This window comes from Sarcophilus harrisii, chromosome 2 (assembly GCF_902635505.1).
Source record: "Sarcophilus harrisii chromosome 2, mSarHar1.11, whole genome shotgun sequence".
Lineage (NCBI taxonomy): Eukaryota > Metazoa > Chordata > Mammalia > Dasyuromorphia > Dasyuridae > Sarcophilus > Sarcophilus harrisii.
Genome location: NC_045427.1, coordinates 560,773,952 through 560,790,850, shown reverse-complemented (window position 1 = coordinate 560,790,850; position 16,899 = coordinate 560,773,952). Strand labels below are relative to the sequence as shown.

Below are 16,899 nucleotides of genomic sequence, written 5' to 3'. Positions count from 1 at the left end.
TTTCTACACAACTGGGTTCAATTTCTCTTTTCACCCTGGGGCCAGGTTGAGTAGAACTACAGTACTAAGAAAACTCATAGTGAAATTTTAGCAGAATGGGGGAAAAAAATCAAAACAGAAGAGAGACTTCACCACTAGAAAAAGAACCCAAAGGAAACACCATTTTAAATCCTTAATGGCAAGAATAATGGAAGGGATTTCCCCCTCTCATCTAGTGCTTTTTCTAAGCAGCAGAAACATGATCTACACCTCAAATTTTGGAACAGAACTTAAATTAACTTTTCTGTTTTTTGTTTAACAATTTTAATTGTCTTCCTGGGGCACAAAGTCTTTCTAATACACATCATTAATGAATTCAGCACAGCTTTGGGGCTTGAGATTTGTTAGTTAACTGCTAATAGAGGAAGCATGAATTATGATGTTTGCAGAAGTCATACCACAAGAAACTGGGGCAAAATCTTGGAGCTATTTTTCCAAATACTAGTACAGTTGCTTAATAATGGGATAATTATTTTTAATATAGTCATATAACTGTTGGTATCTCTGCTGGGTTAGTTCTTTATCTCCATTCATAGCTGACAATTTCCTTCAGGAACTTTTCTATGCTGGATTACAGGCTTTTCAGGCTTCTATTCACAGTTTAGATTTTTGCATCTTGTTATGCAGTCTCCATGCTGGATGTAAAGATACTAAGTCTTGATGCACTCCTCATTCCCTACAGCTTTTTAGGGAGTCTGCCTTTACATTTGCCTCATTCTTCTACTAATTGAAATGTTATCAGCCCTAAATCTCAACTTTCCTGGCAAATTACAGGTTACCAGGAGTCACATCGGAAACACTAAAGAAATTCTTTGAATGCAAAGGAAAAAATTTACATTAACCTATTATAAACTGAGCCTAAGTCAAAGTAACATGGCCATTTCCAGCATACCAAAAGTTATGAAGGTACCTTGTAAATGATCTGAAAATCATTAGATATTGTAATTTCCCCTGTATAAGCTCATATTTACTGCAGATAAATTCAAACTCTTGCCTAATTCAAGACATTTTATAGCTACATAAAGCATGCTCAATTATAAAATTAAATTAGAGAGAAAGTTCACCTTGGAAATGCAGGATTGAGATACTAACAAATAAGGAATTCCTTTGGTTCATTTAGCCATCTATCTATCTATCTATCTATCTATGGACTGTCCCCATTCTCCAGGCTTCTAGGCATGTGACAGGGAAAACTCAGTATGTAATGTGACAGTTTCCTAAAGCAACACTAATCAGAACATAGCAAGGTAGTTTTATTACTTTATGAATTTTCAATATGTCACTATATATTAAACAGTCAAGTTCTCCACATAAATAACTCCCTAAAATGCATATCCTTTGTTGTCACTGCTTGTTTATCACTGTCAATAACATTCTCAAGGGAAATGATCTTTCACATTTGTTCATTCTGGCCTTTTCCTTCCCAAAAGACCTAAGAATGACCCATGTGGCTGACAAATCATTTAATCTATCACCACAATTTCATCTTTTAGCGGTCATCTTTTAGATAGATTGTGGCATCATGCTATAATTAATAATCCAGGTTCAGGAAGTAAAGCTACTAGCCAAGGAACTTTAAATGGTATATGAATGGATCAAAAAATCAGTTCTTCTAGGACAAAGGTATTGACATTTTTTAGAGTTGGACTAGCAAAACAGGTTATCAAAATGTAACTTAGTAAAGAAGACTAAGTATGGGACCAATGTTTGCAAGACATTGTGACTTCTGCTTTATACCTCTTTTTATAACATTGTGATTTCCATAGACCTAAATATCTGAAATATAGGTTATTCAATTCTGTTTATCACAGGTTTCCTTTTCTGGGCAGACATTTTCCACTTTAGGAGTACTTTGTAATGGAAAATTAAAGCTGAGAAACATTGGGAAAAAATATACATATGCATATATATGCATGTATACACTTGTATTTGATCCGCTAAACATATAATTATCTATAGAATATTAGATAAATTCCTACCATCTTGGCTGTCAACTTTTTCAGTATCTAACCCCAACTTGCCATTTTCATCCTGCCTTCTACATGACTATTCTTCTCTTTTCAATGCAGTCTTTTTGTTTAGGTTTTCACTGGATCATCCCAATTAAAGAAAGAAATTAATGAGAATTAGCTAAATAGGATTAAATAGGTTTTAACTATTTCTTCCTTGATCCTTCATGAAACTGAATAAAGAACCTTTCTAATCACCTGATTCTCTGACTCTTCTCATAAAGGAACTAGGAATTTATCTCTTGGAAACACAGAAAGTAAGACTGGAAAGAAGTATGTATATTATTCTAATGTAAGCCCATTTTACATATGAAGAAACTAAAATCTGGAGAAATGACTTGTCCAAGATCAAACAGATTAGTGACAAAGCTGGTACTAGAACCAAGGTCTTCTAACTCTCAATCTAGAAATTACTATACAATGATGTTCTTATTTTACATTAACTTTTCTATAATGAGATAAGCACTATTTGTGCATGGGTGTTTATAAATATCAATCACATCATTTCTTAGAGAATATTCTCAGTTTTTATAAATTATAAAAATTGAAGGATTTTGGGGGGGAAATAATTGGAATGACGAGAAAGAGGCTGAAGCAGGCATGCTTTGGATATGACCCTGACACCCAGAAAACCTTTTGTTTCTAAGGCTTACGGCCTTGGAAGCTGAAGTACTTTTAAAAGGCAATAGAAATAGACACTTGGGTTTCTGCTGAAGATGGCAAAATGAAAAGTTACAAAAGATGCCCAGCTCCCTCATAAACACCACAACAAAAACTGAAAACAGCCCCAGATGGAATAATGATCAAGAAGACCAGAAAAACACCAGTTTAACTCCTCCTCCATCTAATGAAGAGGACTACCAGAAGTCTATGGGTGCTCAGAGGTAATTTTTTCTTTTCTTTTCTTTTCTTGCAGTGGGGAAAGGAGGGAGCAGAAACTCATTAAGTGCCAGTAAACAGAGCCACTCTGAATACAGAGATGCTAGGGGCCCTCAGGGGCCTGAGGCTGTGGGCTCTCTGAGAAGGACTAGGCCAAAGAATTGGTAGTTAGACCAATCTGAAGACCAATCTAGGGGCTCTTTCTTGGCCTCTTGAGAGTAACAGCTGGGAACAGGTTCACCCCACAATCAATCATTAAGCAGAGAGAAGGTCAGGGCAGTATTTGTCTAGGTACATTCAGAGCCAAAGGAGGGACAGCTCAATAATTGGTTTTTTCAGTATTAGAAAAATCATAAATATAATGGATCATATCAATAATGTAAAAAAATTTAAATGATTATATCAATAAATTTATGGGAAAGTCTGACAAAATAAAATACCCATTTATATTTTTAAAATATTTTAAAGCATAAAAATAAATGGAACTTCCTTTAACATGGTAAACAACACCTATATGAAACCCAGAGTTAGCATAACATATAATAGAGAAAAATACTAGAGACATTCCCAATAAGATCATAGGCAAATCAAAAATGTCAATGTCCCAATTATTACTTGATATAATTTTTGAAATGCTTTTATAATCTATAGTCATATGAAAAAAACCACTTTAAATCACTACTGATTAAAGAAATACAAATTAAAACAACTTTGAGGTGCCATCTCACATCTAGCAGATTGGCTAAGATGACAGGAAAAGAAAAATGATAAATATTGGAGAAGATGTGGGAAAACTGGGACACTAATAATGCATTGCTGGTGGAGTTATGAACTTATCTAGCCACATCTAGCAATTTGGAACTATGCCCAGTTATAAAACTGTGGAGTACCCTCTAATCCAGTATTGCCACTGCTGGCTCCACCATATACCAAAGAGATCATAAAAGAGGAAAACAACCTACATGGACAAGAATATTTGTTGTGGCTCTTGTGGTGATGGCAAGGAACTAGAAACTGAATGGATGCCCATCAACTGGGAATGATTGGATAAGTTATGATATATGAATGTTATGGAATATTATTGTTCTATAATAAAGGATGAGCAGTATGATTTCAGAAAAACCTAAAAAGTTACATGAACTATTGCTGAGTGAAGTGAGCACAATCAGGAGAACATTGTACCCAATGTTTTTGGGGGGGATCTTCTTAGATTAGGTGATAATCAATTTTGATAGACTTCTCTTGGATCATTATATTGTTCAGGAAAGCTAATTCCCATTGACTTGGGATAGAAAATGCTATCTGTATCCAGAGAGAGAACTATGGAGACTTGACTATGAATCAAAGCATATATACTATTTTCACCATTTTTCATTTGCTTTTTTCTCTCTTATGGTTTTTACCTTTTGTTCTGACATTTTTTACACAACATGACTAATGCAGAAATATGTTTAAAAAGATTGTACATGTATAACCTATATCAAATTACTTGCTATCTTGAGGAGAGGAAAGAAAGAGAAGGGAAAAAAAATTAAAAAAAATTGGAACTGAAAATCTTACAGAAAATGAATGCTGAAAATTATCTTTACATGTAATTGAAAAAAGTAAAATATCATTAAGTGAAAAAATGCTATTGTAGGAATAAGACAAGTGAAAATGATGAATTAAGTATAAGCAAAGGAAAAACAAAATTATTGCATTTTAAAGATGATTATATGATTTACGTAATACTATAGATTCACCTGAAGATTCATTAAAACAATTAACTCCATTAAAGTACAAAGATATAAACAGATACACAAAAATGATCAGCTTTTCAGTATTTATCAACAAAATCCAGTGAAAAGGAATTATAATAAATGGTAAAATTCATCTAGAAGAATGGAAAGCTAAGAATCTCAAGGGAGATCATAAAAAAAAATTGGGAAGGAAAGGGGCCTAGTAGTACCAAATCTAAATGCTGCACTAAGAGTCAGGAAGGTCTGAGTTCAAATATGACCGTGGACACTTACTAGTTGTGTGACCCTAGGCAAGTCATAACTTCTGTCTGATTCAGTTCCCTAATTTATAAAATAAGGATAATCATAGTACCTACCCTCCCAGATTTCTTATAAACTTAAAATGAGAGAATATTTATAAAGTGGCTTGCAAATCTTTTAATGCTGTATAAATGACAATGATGATAATAAGGATGATGATGATGATGATGATGATGATACTACAAAAAAGTAATTAAATGGTATTGATTTAAAAATATAAAATTAATGAATGGAATAAATTAGATATTTAAGATCTTAAAGCAATTAAGCATAGCATCTTATTGTGCTCTAAAACTAAGAACACCAACTACTGATGTAAGGACTAATTATATGGTTCGTTTGTTATTAGGTTTTTTTTAATTCTGAGAAAATGGAAAGTAATTTGGGAGGAACTAAACCTAGATCAATATCTCACACTACATATTGCATGAACTCCAAATGTATATATAATTAAAGGTCATATCATAAGCAAATTAAGGAAAAGGAGATAATATGGTCTTCACAATAATGGATAAGGAGAAATTTCATAGAAAGGTGGGGGAAAGATACAGATGGCTATATAAAAGTTAAATTGGATAAATCTGATTACATAAAGTTGAAAAGTTTTAGCACAAAGTCAATAAAATAGAGATATGGTAAACTAGTGGAAAAAATTTTGTAACAAATTTCTATTATCTAGTATCCAAAGTATACAGGAAAGTGATATAATTATAAAAGTATAAGAAAAATTCCCTCAATAAAAAAGATCAAAGAATATGAACAAATGAAGAATATGAAAAGAAATACTAACAATCATATGAAAAATATTCAAGTCACTAATAAGAGAACTTCAGATTAAAACAGTTCTAAGGTTCTATCTCATACCCATCAGATTAGAAAGAAAAAAAAAGAGAAAGTACACTTGAAATTGTAGGTTGGTCCATCCATTGTGAAGAGTAGTATGTATACCCCAAAAGTCATTAAACTTGACCCAGTGATGTCATAAACTCATAGCAGCACTTTTGATGCACCAAAGAAGTGAAAACAAAGTAGGTGCTCATCCACAACTAAACAAATTATGACATATTAATATAATGACATTATTGCTCTGTAGGAAATAATGAAAAAGATAGATTTAAAGAAAGTTAGGAAAACTAGCATGAATTGATACAAAATGAAGTGTATGAAGTCAGAGCATTTTAAATAATGAATATAATAAAGGAAAAATAACTTTGAAAAACAAGAACCCTGATCAATGAAATGACTAATTACAACTTGGAAAGACTAATGATCAAATATGCTTCTTCTCACCAAATAGAAAAGAAGTGGTAAGCTGCAGGCATGGAATAAGTACATGTATTTTCAGAAATGACCAATGTGTGAATTTGCTTTATTTGACTATATTTATATGTTACAAAGAATGATTTTTATTGAGAGGAGGTAAGGACAAAGTTGTGAGGGGAATTGGAAAGATAGTAATCATGTTTTTTTCAAAAAGGAAAAGAGTGCCAAAGCATTTTGAAATATGCAGAAGAAAGCAGAAGGAAGTTTAGAAGGGGATTAAAACAATCAGGAAATGTACTGCCATGTAATATTTATACATATGTATATATAAATATATATAGATATACATATGTAGAGCTACATATCTGCATATATATGTACAGTCACACACATACACATATACATGAGTTTCATTGTTTCATATGTAACCCTCTTTTCCTGTTCTTTGCATATGAAAAAGGTCATGTTTGTTGATGTTTATTCAAACCAAACTGAAAAAGATAATTTCTATTTTTAAAAAGATTGAATCATCTGGAACTGAATTTTGGACTATGACAACAAAATACCAAGGACTCTAGAGATAGTAGGCTCTCTGGAAAAAGGAATGTTGACCAAAAACATTTAGAAAAGGAAGCCACAATCTCTGAGTTAGCCAGAATGGTTTCATTATGAACAGGCACCAGAATCAGTGTACTTCACGGTTATAACAGTAAAGAGAATGCTGTAGCTATCATTATTATACCCGGACTTTAAGAAAGAATTTGAGAAAGTCATCCGGACTATTCTAGTAGGACGGGTGAATTTGGAATTGGTTGAAAGGCTAAAAAATAATCACTGATAATTAGAAAGTAGTCTTTAATGAAGTGCCCCAAGGATCTATGCTGTTTAACAATTCTTATAATGGACCTAATAAAATCTAGACAGCATGCTGAAAGCTAGAAAGAATAATTATCATACCTTAACTGATTACTTATATTGGGCTGAATATAATATGATGAAATTGAATAAAAGAAATAAAAATCACATACTTTGGGCTAAAAAAACCCAACTTCACAAGATAGGGAAGATCTGACCACACTGCAGATTATATAAAAAATGAGAGTTTCAGTAGCCTGCAATCTTAAAACAAGTCAACTGTGTAAAATTCCACTGCATCATGCTTCCTTAATATTAAACAGTGGTCAAAAGAGAAACTGCAATTTTTGTCTATATTTAGAGAAGCACAGTATCCAGGACTAAGGATCTCATAACCTTGCCATACTCTTTATTGGTCAAACCACTTCTGTAAGCCTATGTTCAGTTCTAAAGTCCCCATTTAGAGATTGTCCAGAGAAGGGCATCAAGGATCACAAAGGGCTTGGAGATCATGTTCAGGATGACTAGGGATGTTAAAATAGGAGAAAAGAAATCTTAGGCAGAACATTATAGCTATCTTCAATTATTTGAAGGGATCTCATCTGGAAGAGGGATTCATTTTTGGTGTGTTTTTTTTCCTTCTGTTTAGCCCCACAGAATATAATTTGAAACAATAGAGGGAAATTGCAGAAGAGGATTTAAGCTTCCTAGAAATTATATATAAAGTGGAATGGAAGTCCCAGGAGGTTTGTAGGTCATCTCCCACCTCCTCTCCCCACTTCATGGAAGTCATTAAGCAAAGGTTTTATTTCATCACTTTTCAGTATGCAACAGAGCAAAGCTCGTTAAATATGGAGTCACATAACTGAATAGAGGGGTTGCAAAAAATTAGCAATAGTAAAAAATTTCTGAAGGCAGTGACTAAAATTTAATTCAAAATCAAATGCATGTAATGAATCTAAGGTGTTTCTGGCAGCACTTGCCCATGGTGCATCCCCCAGCTTCACTGAACTTTGATTTTGAACAAATAACAGGTACACTTTGTATTGTACATGCACAAATACTTCCAGAAACACCTCAGCTCAGATTCAAGATTGGGTTGCATAAAAATTTATCAGGAGAAAAGGGATTGCATGTGGAAAGAGTTTAAGAAGCCCTATTATAGAGAGGATTCTTGTTTGGATACAAGTTGTACTAACAAGTACATGAGGTCCTTTCCAATTGTAAGATACTGTGGTTCTACTTTTCAACAGAAAAGGAACAAATAATCATCAGAACAGGTTCAGAAATGGAAGTGTCCTCATTTACTTGGGCAAGAGATTCTATCCATTCTTTCTAGTCCCTTATTAAAGCACCTTTCCATCAGTACTAAGGCACCTTTCTCAAATCCCATCCTTAAACAAAGAACTTGAGATATCCAGTTACCTTAATATATTCATAATATCTTAACTCTCTCTCTCTCTCTCTCTCACTCTCTCTTTCTCTCTCTCTCTCTCTCTCTCTCTCTCTCTCTCTCTCTCTCTCTCACACACACACACACACACACACATACACAAAGATAAAGGCATCAGAATTAAAAGTATATCTAAGTCTTCTGTAAATTCTAGACCACTGCAAAGACCGACATTAATAACAAAACATAAAGACATTAAAACATGAATTCTCCTTAAAAAACCCCTTAAAGGCTCACCTATTATCCTCTAGATGAATCTAACCAATCACCATCAAGGAAGTTATTATTTCATTGAGCATAGCTTGTCCTCCCACTATACAAGCAGCAAGAGAGGGAAGGGACCTGTTTATTTCCTTAAAACCCCTTCTTACAGAAGTAAAATATCAACCATTTTTTAAAAGGAATTTTTATACAATCTACAATTCAACCAAACACATCATTTCTAATTGCAGCATTTTCTATTAGGTGCAGAGCATTTTTTCCTAACATTTTGATGTTACCACCAGAAGGAAAAATTTTAAATCCATTGAATCACCCAGAATTTTTTCTCTAAGAATGACATAAGTGGATTTCTGGGATGTTTCAGTCCCAGGAGACTGCACATGTCATTTACAGAGCAGGTCAGTCTGTCTGGAGAGTAGCCTGACTTGATGAAGATATTACTTGAGGACTAACTAACTGATTTGAATAAAGACTTCCAAGCTTCCATTTTTCTGAATTCTGATCTTTCCTCTGCCACTGCTAAAATGCTTTGGGAATGCTTTAGGATATCTATAAAACTCAGAGTGGTGGTCAAGACCATATTCCATTTCACCTCAGCCTAAGTTTACTCTCAGGCATAATTTAATTGAGAGTCCAGGCCAGGGATCAGAGATAGTGAAAGCCTGATTCTCTTAATTGTCAAACCTAATGACTTTTTCTTAATCCATATCCTAAAATGGATTCTTTCTGACATTTCTGGCCTACAAATTAACACATATGGCTCTGGACAGTTATAGCAATATCTTGGTATGTCTCTTTTCCCCCAATTTCTACCAGTAGCTGTAAGAGAGATGATTCATTCCTTACCATCATTTTTTTCACAAAAACCAATACCATAGTTGGGGGAAACAGTCTCATAGACCAAGAAGGAAAACCGGAAAGCACTTATATCATTCTGGGGAGGATTTTTTTTAATTGTGTAAAACAAAAAATTCCCAGATTCATTCTTGCTTGATGTACAGTTGGCAAGCTGACTGTGGCATTGGTGAGGGACCCACACTTGCCAAGCCAAAGACCTTGAGATAATTGCCTCCACCCCAATCATTTTTCATTTGTTCTATCTTACTCAAAAGATTGAGGTCTAAGGCCAAATCAGTTAAGTACAAGGATAGTTCGTTACCCGAATTAAAACTGCGGTGAAGACATCCCCAGCACTCCTCAGCAGAGAGAGCTAGAAACCCATCTCTACAGTCCAAACAAGTGTGGCCTTTCACTTTGTTTTCCAGAATCCTCTAGCTATCAATGAACCCAGCACGAGAGCAATCAGCCAGGCTGATATTCCATCTGTGGGTCTCTGTCGCCATCTGCTGGTCACTATCAAGCAAGCCATGCTCACCACCACAGATGTGGACACTATGAGCATCATCCCCCCGAGAGCAGCAGGGACAGGCCCAGGCCGAGAATATCAGTAAAATCCAAGGGCAACAACCCTACCTGAAGGAGTAGCTCCTTTTCTACTACTTCTTCAGTCTTGCTGATGAGGCGTTTCTGCAGCGTGTGGATCTTCTGTATCAGTTCAAAAGTACTGGGGTCACTGGCCTGTTCAAAAGAAACCACAAAAGAGCATTCAGCGCCATCAGTCAGCATCCCAGAAGCACAAGTGCTGTTTTCAGATTCTAAGTCCCCAGACTTTTTAAGAGGGAGCAGGGTATCTGCCCCCACAGCCCTCGCACCAGAGCACCAGTGAGACATAGTCACAAACCTTTACTTGGCTGGTTTTCAGTTATCAGGTTGTGAATAGAGAGTCTTTTACAGGAAGATCACATATTCGGAGCTGGAAGGGACCATGGAGACCATTTAGTCCAACAGTTATGCTTTATAGGAAAGGAGATGGGGTTCAGATGTCAAGCAGCTGACAAAGCCAGCTTGTATCAAAGGCAGGACCTGAACCCTAAACTTTGGAAGCTAAGATCAGATATTAGTAACAAGAGCCTCACTGATAACCAGTCATTGGTCATAATCCCCCTACTGTCTCTAGCCCCCCACACCACCCCACACCAGTTGTCTTTCCCAATACCTCCCTTCCAGGTATACACCACTGCCTAAAGTTTTAGGGTGACACCTACCTGTGGCAACAATTATTGCTGCCTATATTCATACTCCCCCTTCTAATTTATTTAATAATTCATTTCTCCCCCTTCTAATTTTTCTTTGCTCCCAGCTATCATTCCAATCCCCTTCTCTATCAATGACTAGCCACTTTTTCAAACCTCCCAAATTCCCACTTTAAAGCTTTATACTCCCTCCCTCACACCTTCACACTCCTTCCACTGTGCTCTCTGGAGAGCCTGCTGCAAAGACAACAAATCTGCTTTCCTCTTAAATCTTTTCCTTTTTCACTCTTTCCATCTTCTTGTGCTCACTGAGACCTGGCTCCCTCCTGACAACACAATAGCTTCTCTGGCCATCTCCCCGCATCACCCCTAGTCACTGGCTACGGCAGGGGAATCAGAATACTCCCTTCTTCCTCTTGCTAGACTCCTTTGCTACTACTTTCACAGAGTAACCTTTCTTCCTTAGAGATTCATTTAATCCCTATTTATTGCCCAACCAAGATTCTGACAGTTGTTACCTATTGACAATCAGGACACACTTACCCTCCTTTCTCAATGAATTCAGTGCCAGTTTCATAGTCTCTTCCACAATCCCAGCTATTAATTTATTGTAGTTTATTATGTTATCCAACTCTACATGATCCCCTTTCTCATGATTCCCTTGTACTTTTATTCAAATAATAATTTGGCCCTATCAAGCCTTAGGCATAGATTAATCCCACTATCTACTGCTTTTACTGGAGGAAAATCACAAAATTATACTGAGTGGGGTGCACTACAAATTTATGTTATATAACCTCAACAGGTCCCTCACTACAGCAAGACAACCCTTTTACGCTATCCTGAGTCAATATCTCACTCACCACAGTAGTTTTTCAAATATTTTCATCCTTCCTCAAACTTCCCACTGTTCCCTCTCCTCCAGCCCTCTTATTTGAGTACTTTGCCTCATATTTCATGGATAAAATAAGACCATTCACCAAGAATTCCTTCTTATCCACTTCTTCTCACATCACATCATTTAGATACCTTCTACTACTACCTCTTTCACCTGTTTCATGAAAAGGGGTAGTCTTTTTTTGCCAAAACAGTGTTTTTCATGCAAAAATGATGACATTGCCTCCATTCTTCTCTAGCTGATTGGCCCTTATATTATCCCTACTTTCCCACATCTTCAGTTTCTCTCCACCTACTGATAGTTTTTCTACTTATGTATAAACCCACTCATGTCTCCCCATCCTCCCAGAAACCCTCACTTGTTCTATTCATCCCTACTAATTATCACCCCATATTTTTCTTCCCTTTTGTAGTTAAATTCTTTGAAAAAACTTGTCTACAATTAATATCTCCAATTGCTCTCTTCTCTTAACTTTCTAAAAGTCCCATTTCTGAACTTACAGTCTTCAGCTGAGAATTCTCTCTCCTAATTCATCAGTGATTTCTTCATTGCCAAACCTAATGACCTTTTCTCAATCCTTATCCTTGACCTCTTGACATGTCCACTTCTTATCTTTGATCTTCTCTTCTCCATAGGTTTTCCTGATACTACCCTCTCCTGGTTCTTTCCCTATGTCCAAATACACCTGTTTCTTTTATGTATCTTCATCCAGGCCTCTCACCACAAGGGTCCCTCCTCAAGGTACTATCCTAGAATCTTTTCTCTTTTCCCTCTGGAATCTTCTATTTAATGATTGCATCAGTTTCTTTAAATTCAGTCATCATCTCTAAGCTGAAGGATCCTCAAATCTCCAAACTTGACCTGTCTCCTAACATCCAGTCTCACAAATCCAACTGCCTATTAGAGATCTCCAACTATTCCATACACATGTCCAAAACTCAATTCACTATTTTCTCTTTGTCCCAACCTTCCTGTTATTCTTGAGGGCACTACCATGCTCCCAGTTACCCAAACTCACAAGCCAGCAGTCTCTCTCCTCCCTTCATAAAAAATGAAAGCCAAGTCCTGTCACCAGCTACTGTGTCACATTTCTCAGGCATGCAGTTCTCTCCTCTGACACTATAACTACCCTCATCACCTTGCACCTGAACTACTGCAAAAGCTTGCTGGGTGATCTACCTCAAATCTCTCCCCACCCCCATCCACCCTTTACTCAGATATCAAATTGATCTTCCTAAAAGGTAGATCTGACCATGTCATCTCTCAATCAATAAACTCCACTGACTGCCTATCACCTTTCTAGGATTAAATATAAAATCCTGTTTGGCATTCGAAGCTTTTCATAGCTTGGCACTTTCCTGCCTTTCTGGTGGCCTTCTATTTAGTTCACTCCATATAACTGCAGACTAATGACACTGCTCTTTGCTGTTTATCAAATATAATATTCCATCTCCAAACTCGGTGCACTTTCACTGAATATTCTTCCTCCTCATCTTTATCTCCTGGCTAGACTTAGCTTCCTTTAAGTCTCAGCTAAAATCCCACCTTCTGCAAGAAGCCTTTCCTAGTCCTCCTCATTCCCTGAGTGTAGCCCCAGTTTATCCTACTTAAATCTTATTTGTACATTTGTCTCCTCCATTAGATAGTGGCTCTTTGAAAACAAATACTATTTTTGGTCTTTATTTGTATCAATAGTTATCATTACACTTCCAATAAAATAAGCACTTAATAAGGTTTTTGGTGACCTTATTAACATTTATGTGACACTAAGATTTCCAAATACTTTACACATATTATTTCATTTGATCCTAATATGAAGTAGAGGGTCTCATTATCCTCATCTTGCAGATGAGGAAATCGAGAGAGAAAGACAGAAAGACAGAGACAGAGACAGAGAGACAGACAGAGACAGAGACAGACAGAGAGAGAGACTTGTTAAATGATTTCCTAGGGTCAGAGTCAAGAAGTATCTGAGGCATGATCCTAATTCATATCTTCCTGATCTCAAATGCTGTACTCTATTAAACCAAGATGCCTCTTTCCTAGGGAAGGTTAAAAGTCAATTTTATATCTACCAGTATCAATCTTGCTCTTGCCAAAAACACTTAAAAAACTGTCAGGAGTTCCTCAAAAGGAAGAATAGGTTAGTCATATAAGATATCAATAAATCAACAAGTATTTATTAAAGATCTACTCTGTGATAGGCACTGGGGATAGTGAAATTCTATCCCTATTCTCAAAGTGTCATATACTAGTAAAACTCATAATTCTTATGGTATAATTACAGCAAGTACTTATGGTAAGGAAAGAACCCAAGGTGCCCAAGGAATAGCTGAGGAAAACATCCTTATCTCTAGAGATAAGGGCTTGAACTAGATAGATTCTATCTGTGATCCCATGCTTCCCTTTGAACTTTGGTATGCTAGTGTATGGAACCTCATCTTAACACCAGAAAGAATCATAAAGGTATGGGCAGATGAGATCATGGAAAGCTACCCCCAAAAGGGAGCTAACATCTTGCAAATCCTTTATCTAGAGCACATTAGGCGTAGGATGGATTTCTGGTAAGTGTATTTCTGATAATCGGTAGCTGCCTGTGACCACAACATTTAGTTCTAATGTAGGCTCATGACACAGAAGGCTGACCTTCCAATAACTTATCTATTCTCAATCTAAACTCATGGCACAGAAATAAAAATCAGTAATTATTCTCTGGACTTTCAACTGACCTGATGTGACAATTTAATGAAGTCCTCTCAAAAAATATCCATCTAAATATTTTCAAAATCTTTTCAAAGCTTCCATTTTCTCTTTTGTTGAGAGACACTGATATGGAATTATGCTTTGTAGAAGCATGAACAGAAGCACAAGGAATGAACAATCTTGTCAGTAAATGAATTCACAGTTTCCAAGTACATGTCTTCAAGAGCATCCAGATTGTCACTCATTTGGTAAAACACCTAAGCCACTAAGAATTTGATTAGGGATGAATGAGTTTTGGAGGAAAGGATAAAAAAAATTAAGAAATTTCAGTTGGCTCTGACTTTATTTAAAAGATATCCAACAGAGCCAACTGATATTCATGCATTTGGACTATGTTTGGCAGTGTCTCTTGGAAGACCTAAATGTTGTTAAAATTCAGGCCTCCTATTTACATAACAATTTATTAAACATTACCCTTAATACTTTCTTCATTAAATTTTTTTTAAAATTACTTCCTGAAATCTATTTGGCTAATTTCTCCCATTATTTCCATTTTCCTTGCATCAAAATATTCATATTCTTTTAACTCTTGAGTTGTTCAGTTACTCTCAGGCACCTTTCTTACATGTGCATTGGGGGAAACTACTAAAAGGAGGCACTCATCATCTTCTTGAATAGACATAATCTGCCTCTCAATTTCATCTGTATGTTTTTCTTGATTTAATACAATATCTGTGGTGGTGCTCTGGTGGTAATGATCATGAAAATCAGGAAGACATAAAATTAAAATAAAATTGTTTTATGTTATCTAATAATGAAACTTTTGAAAAATCTTAAAGAGAAGGGCCTTAGTTAATAACAAAACATTGGTTTTTGTATTTGTACTAGTACCTGGCACATTGTAAGCATTGAATGAACATTTTATCTATCTATTAGTCCTTGACAAAGTGAGGGAGGACACTAATTAAAGTGATGTCTGCATCTACAAGAAAGAAAAGGATGCAAAGCCCAAATGAAAGCTAGTACAATATACATATACCACTGGCTAGTACAATCATAAAATGGTAGCCAGAACAAAAGTTAACTGGTAGAAAACAACCTAAACAATGACAATAGAGTGGTAGGTGATGCCTTGAGTTTGAACATCTTTGTAAGCCTCCAAGTAGGCAATTTTGCCAGAGACTTCTTAAACAAAACCTGATTGAGCCATCTGGCTCTGGAACAGCCCAATTTACATTTCACCCACCCTTCTTCTATTACGACAATTTACATAGCATTAAACAAAGCCATGTTTCATGTTGTGCTCTAGGTTAGAAAATGTGTGTGGGGTAGAGGAACAGAGTTGGAAATGGAATAATCCTCTGCCAGATGTTACCTCCAGTCTTCTCCATCTGTGTATATTCATGGGGTTCTCCAGTTCTTCCTCCAGGGCTCGGCAGCGGGTCCTTTCCTTTAAGAATTCTCTTTGCATGTGAAAAAGCTCCTGCCTGAAAAGACAAAGTCTCTTCAATCAAGAAACTGGTAGCAATTTGAGTATTACATCACCACAATATTCGATGTAAGAAATCTCAGAAGAAAACTTGGATTTAAGAAAGACTTTTAAGATCCAGATATACCTATTCGCTATCAGAGTAACCCAATTTCATCACTTGGTTTAACAATTTTGTGATTTATGAAAAAAAAATCAGAAGCAAATGAGCTGTTATAACTGTAATTTGAGAGTTCATGACAACACCCGTACCCAATGGAATAATAAATCTGTATTTTCAATTCAAGGCATCTGGCTTCCTGGTACTAAGCTCCAGTGATGAAGAATCAAAGGATCAGACATTGAAGCAAAAGAAATTTCAGGGGTCAACTAATCAAACTCTTACATTCCAGATAAGTAAACTGTAGCCTAAGGAAATTGACTGACTTACCCCTGGTCATATAGGTAGCATCAAATGTAGGGTTTGAGCCTTCAGCTTCTAATTCCAAAATTCTTTGCACTGCAGCCCAAAAAAACCTATACAACTCTAAATTGTTGTGCTATCTTTCCCAATATCTTCTTAATGGAAGCAATGCACTTGTGGATTTTTGTTGTTGTTGTTTTCAGTTTGTTTTTCAAAACCAAATCCTAGGCAACTCAAAAAGATGCTTAAAAACAGCAAGAATAATCCCTAAGCTACCTCCTTATAATACGAGTCTGGTTCTAAAACTCACCGAAAAGCTACATAGAAATTGTTAATTAATGGATCTCATTAATCTCAATTTGAATCACAGAATTTTAATAGTCAAATGAGGCCTTATGAGTCATTTTGCACAATTCCTTCTTATTATATATTGTGGGGAGGGGGGACTCTCAAAAAGAAAACAGGACAACTAAAACTAATTTATGTAGCAAAGGACTAAAATTCAGTTTTTTTCCAACTACACTGTGCCTTACTATGGATGCTACCCATAGCAT

At 35.8% G+C, this 16,899-nt stretch overlaps 1 protein-coding gene across 3 annotated transcripts in view; it reads right to left on the bottom strand.

Annotated features, from left to right (window-relative positions):
- Window positions 1-16,899, bottom strand: part of CFAP58 (cilia and flagella associated protein 58) — a 109,667-nt gene that overhangs the window by 44,200 nt on the left and 48,568 nt on the right. For all 3 annotated transcript variants that reach the window (XM_031955806.1, XM_031955804.1, XM_031955805.1), the window contains exons 14-15: window positions 15,829-15,940; window positions 10,233-10,337 (exon numbers count right to left, since the gene is read on the bottom strand). In XM_031955806.1, the coding sequence (XP_031811666.1) occupies window positions 10,233-10,337; window positions 15,829-15,940 (217 nt within the window). The remainder of the gene's footprint in view (window positions 1-10,232; window positions 10,338-15,828; window positions 15,941-16,899) is intronic.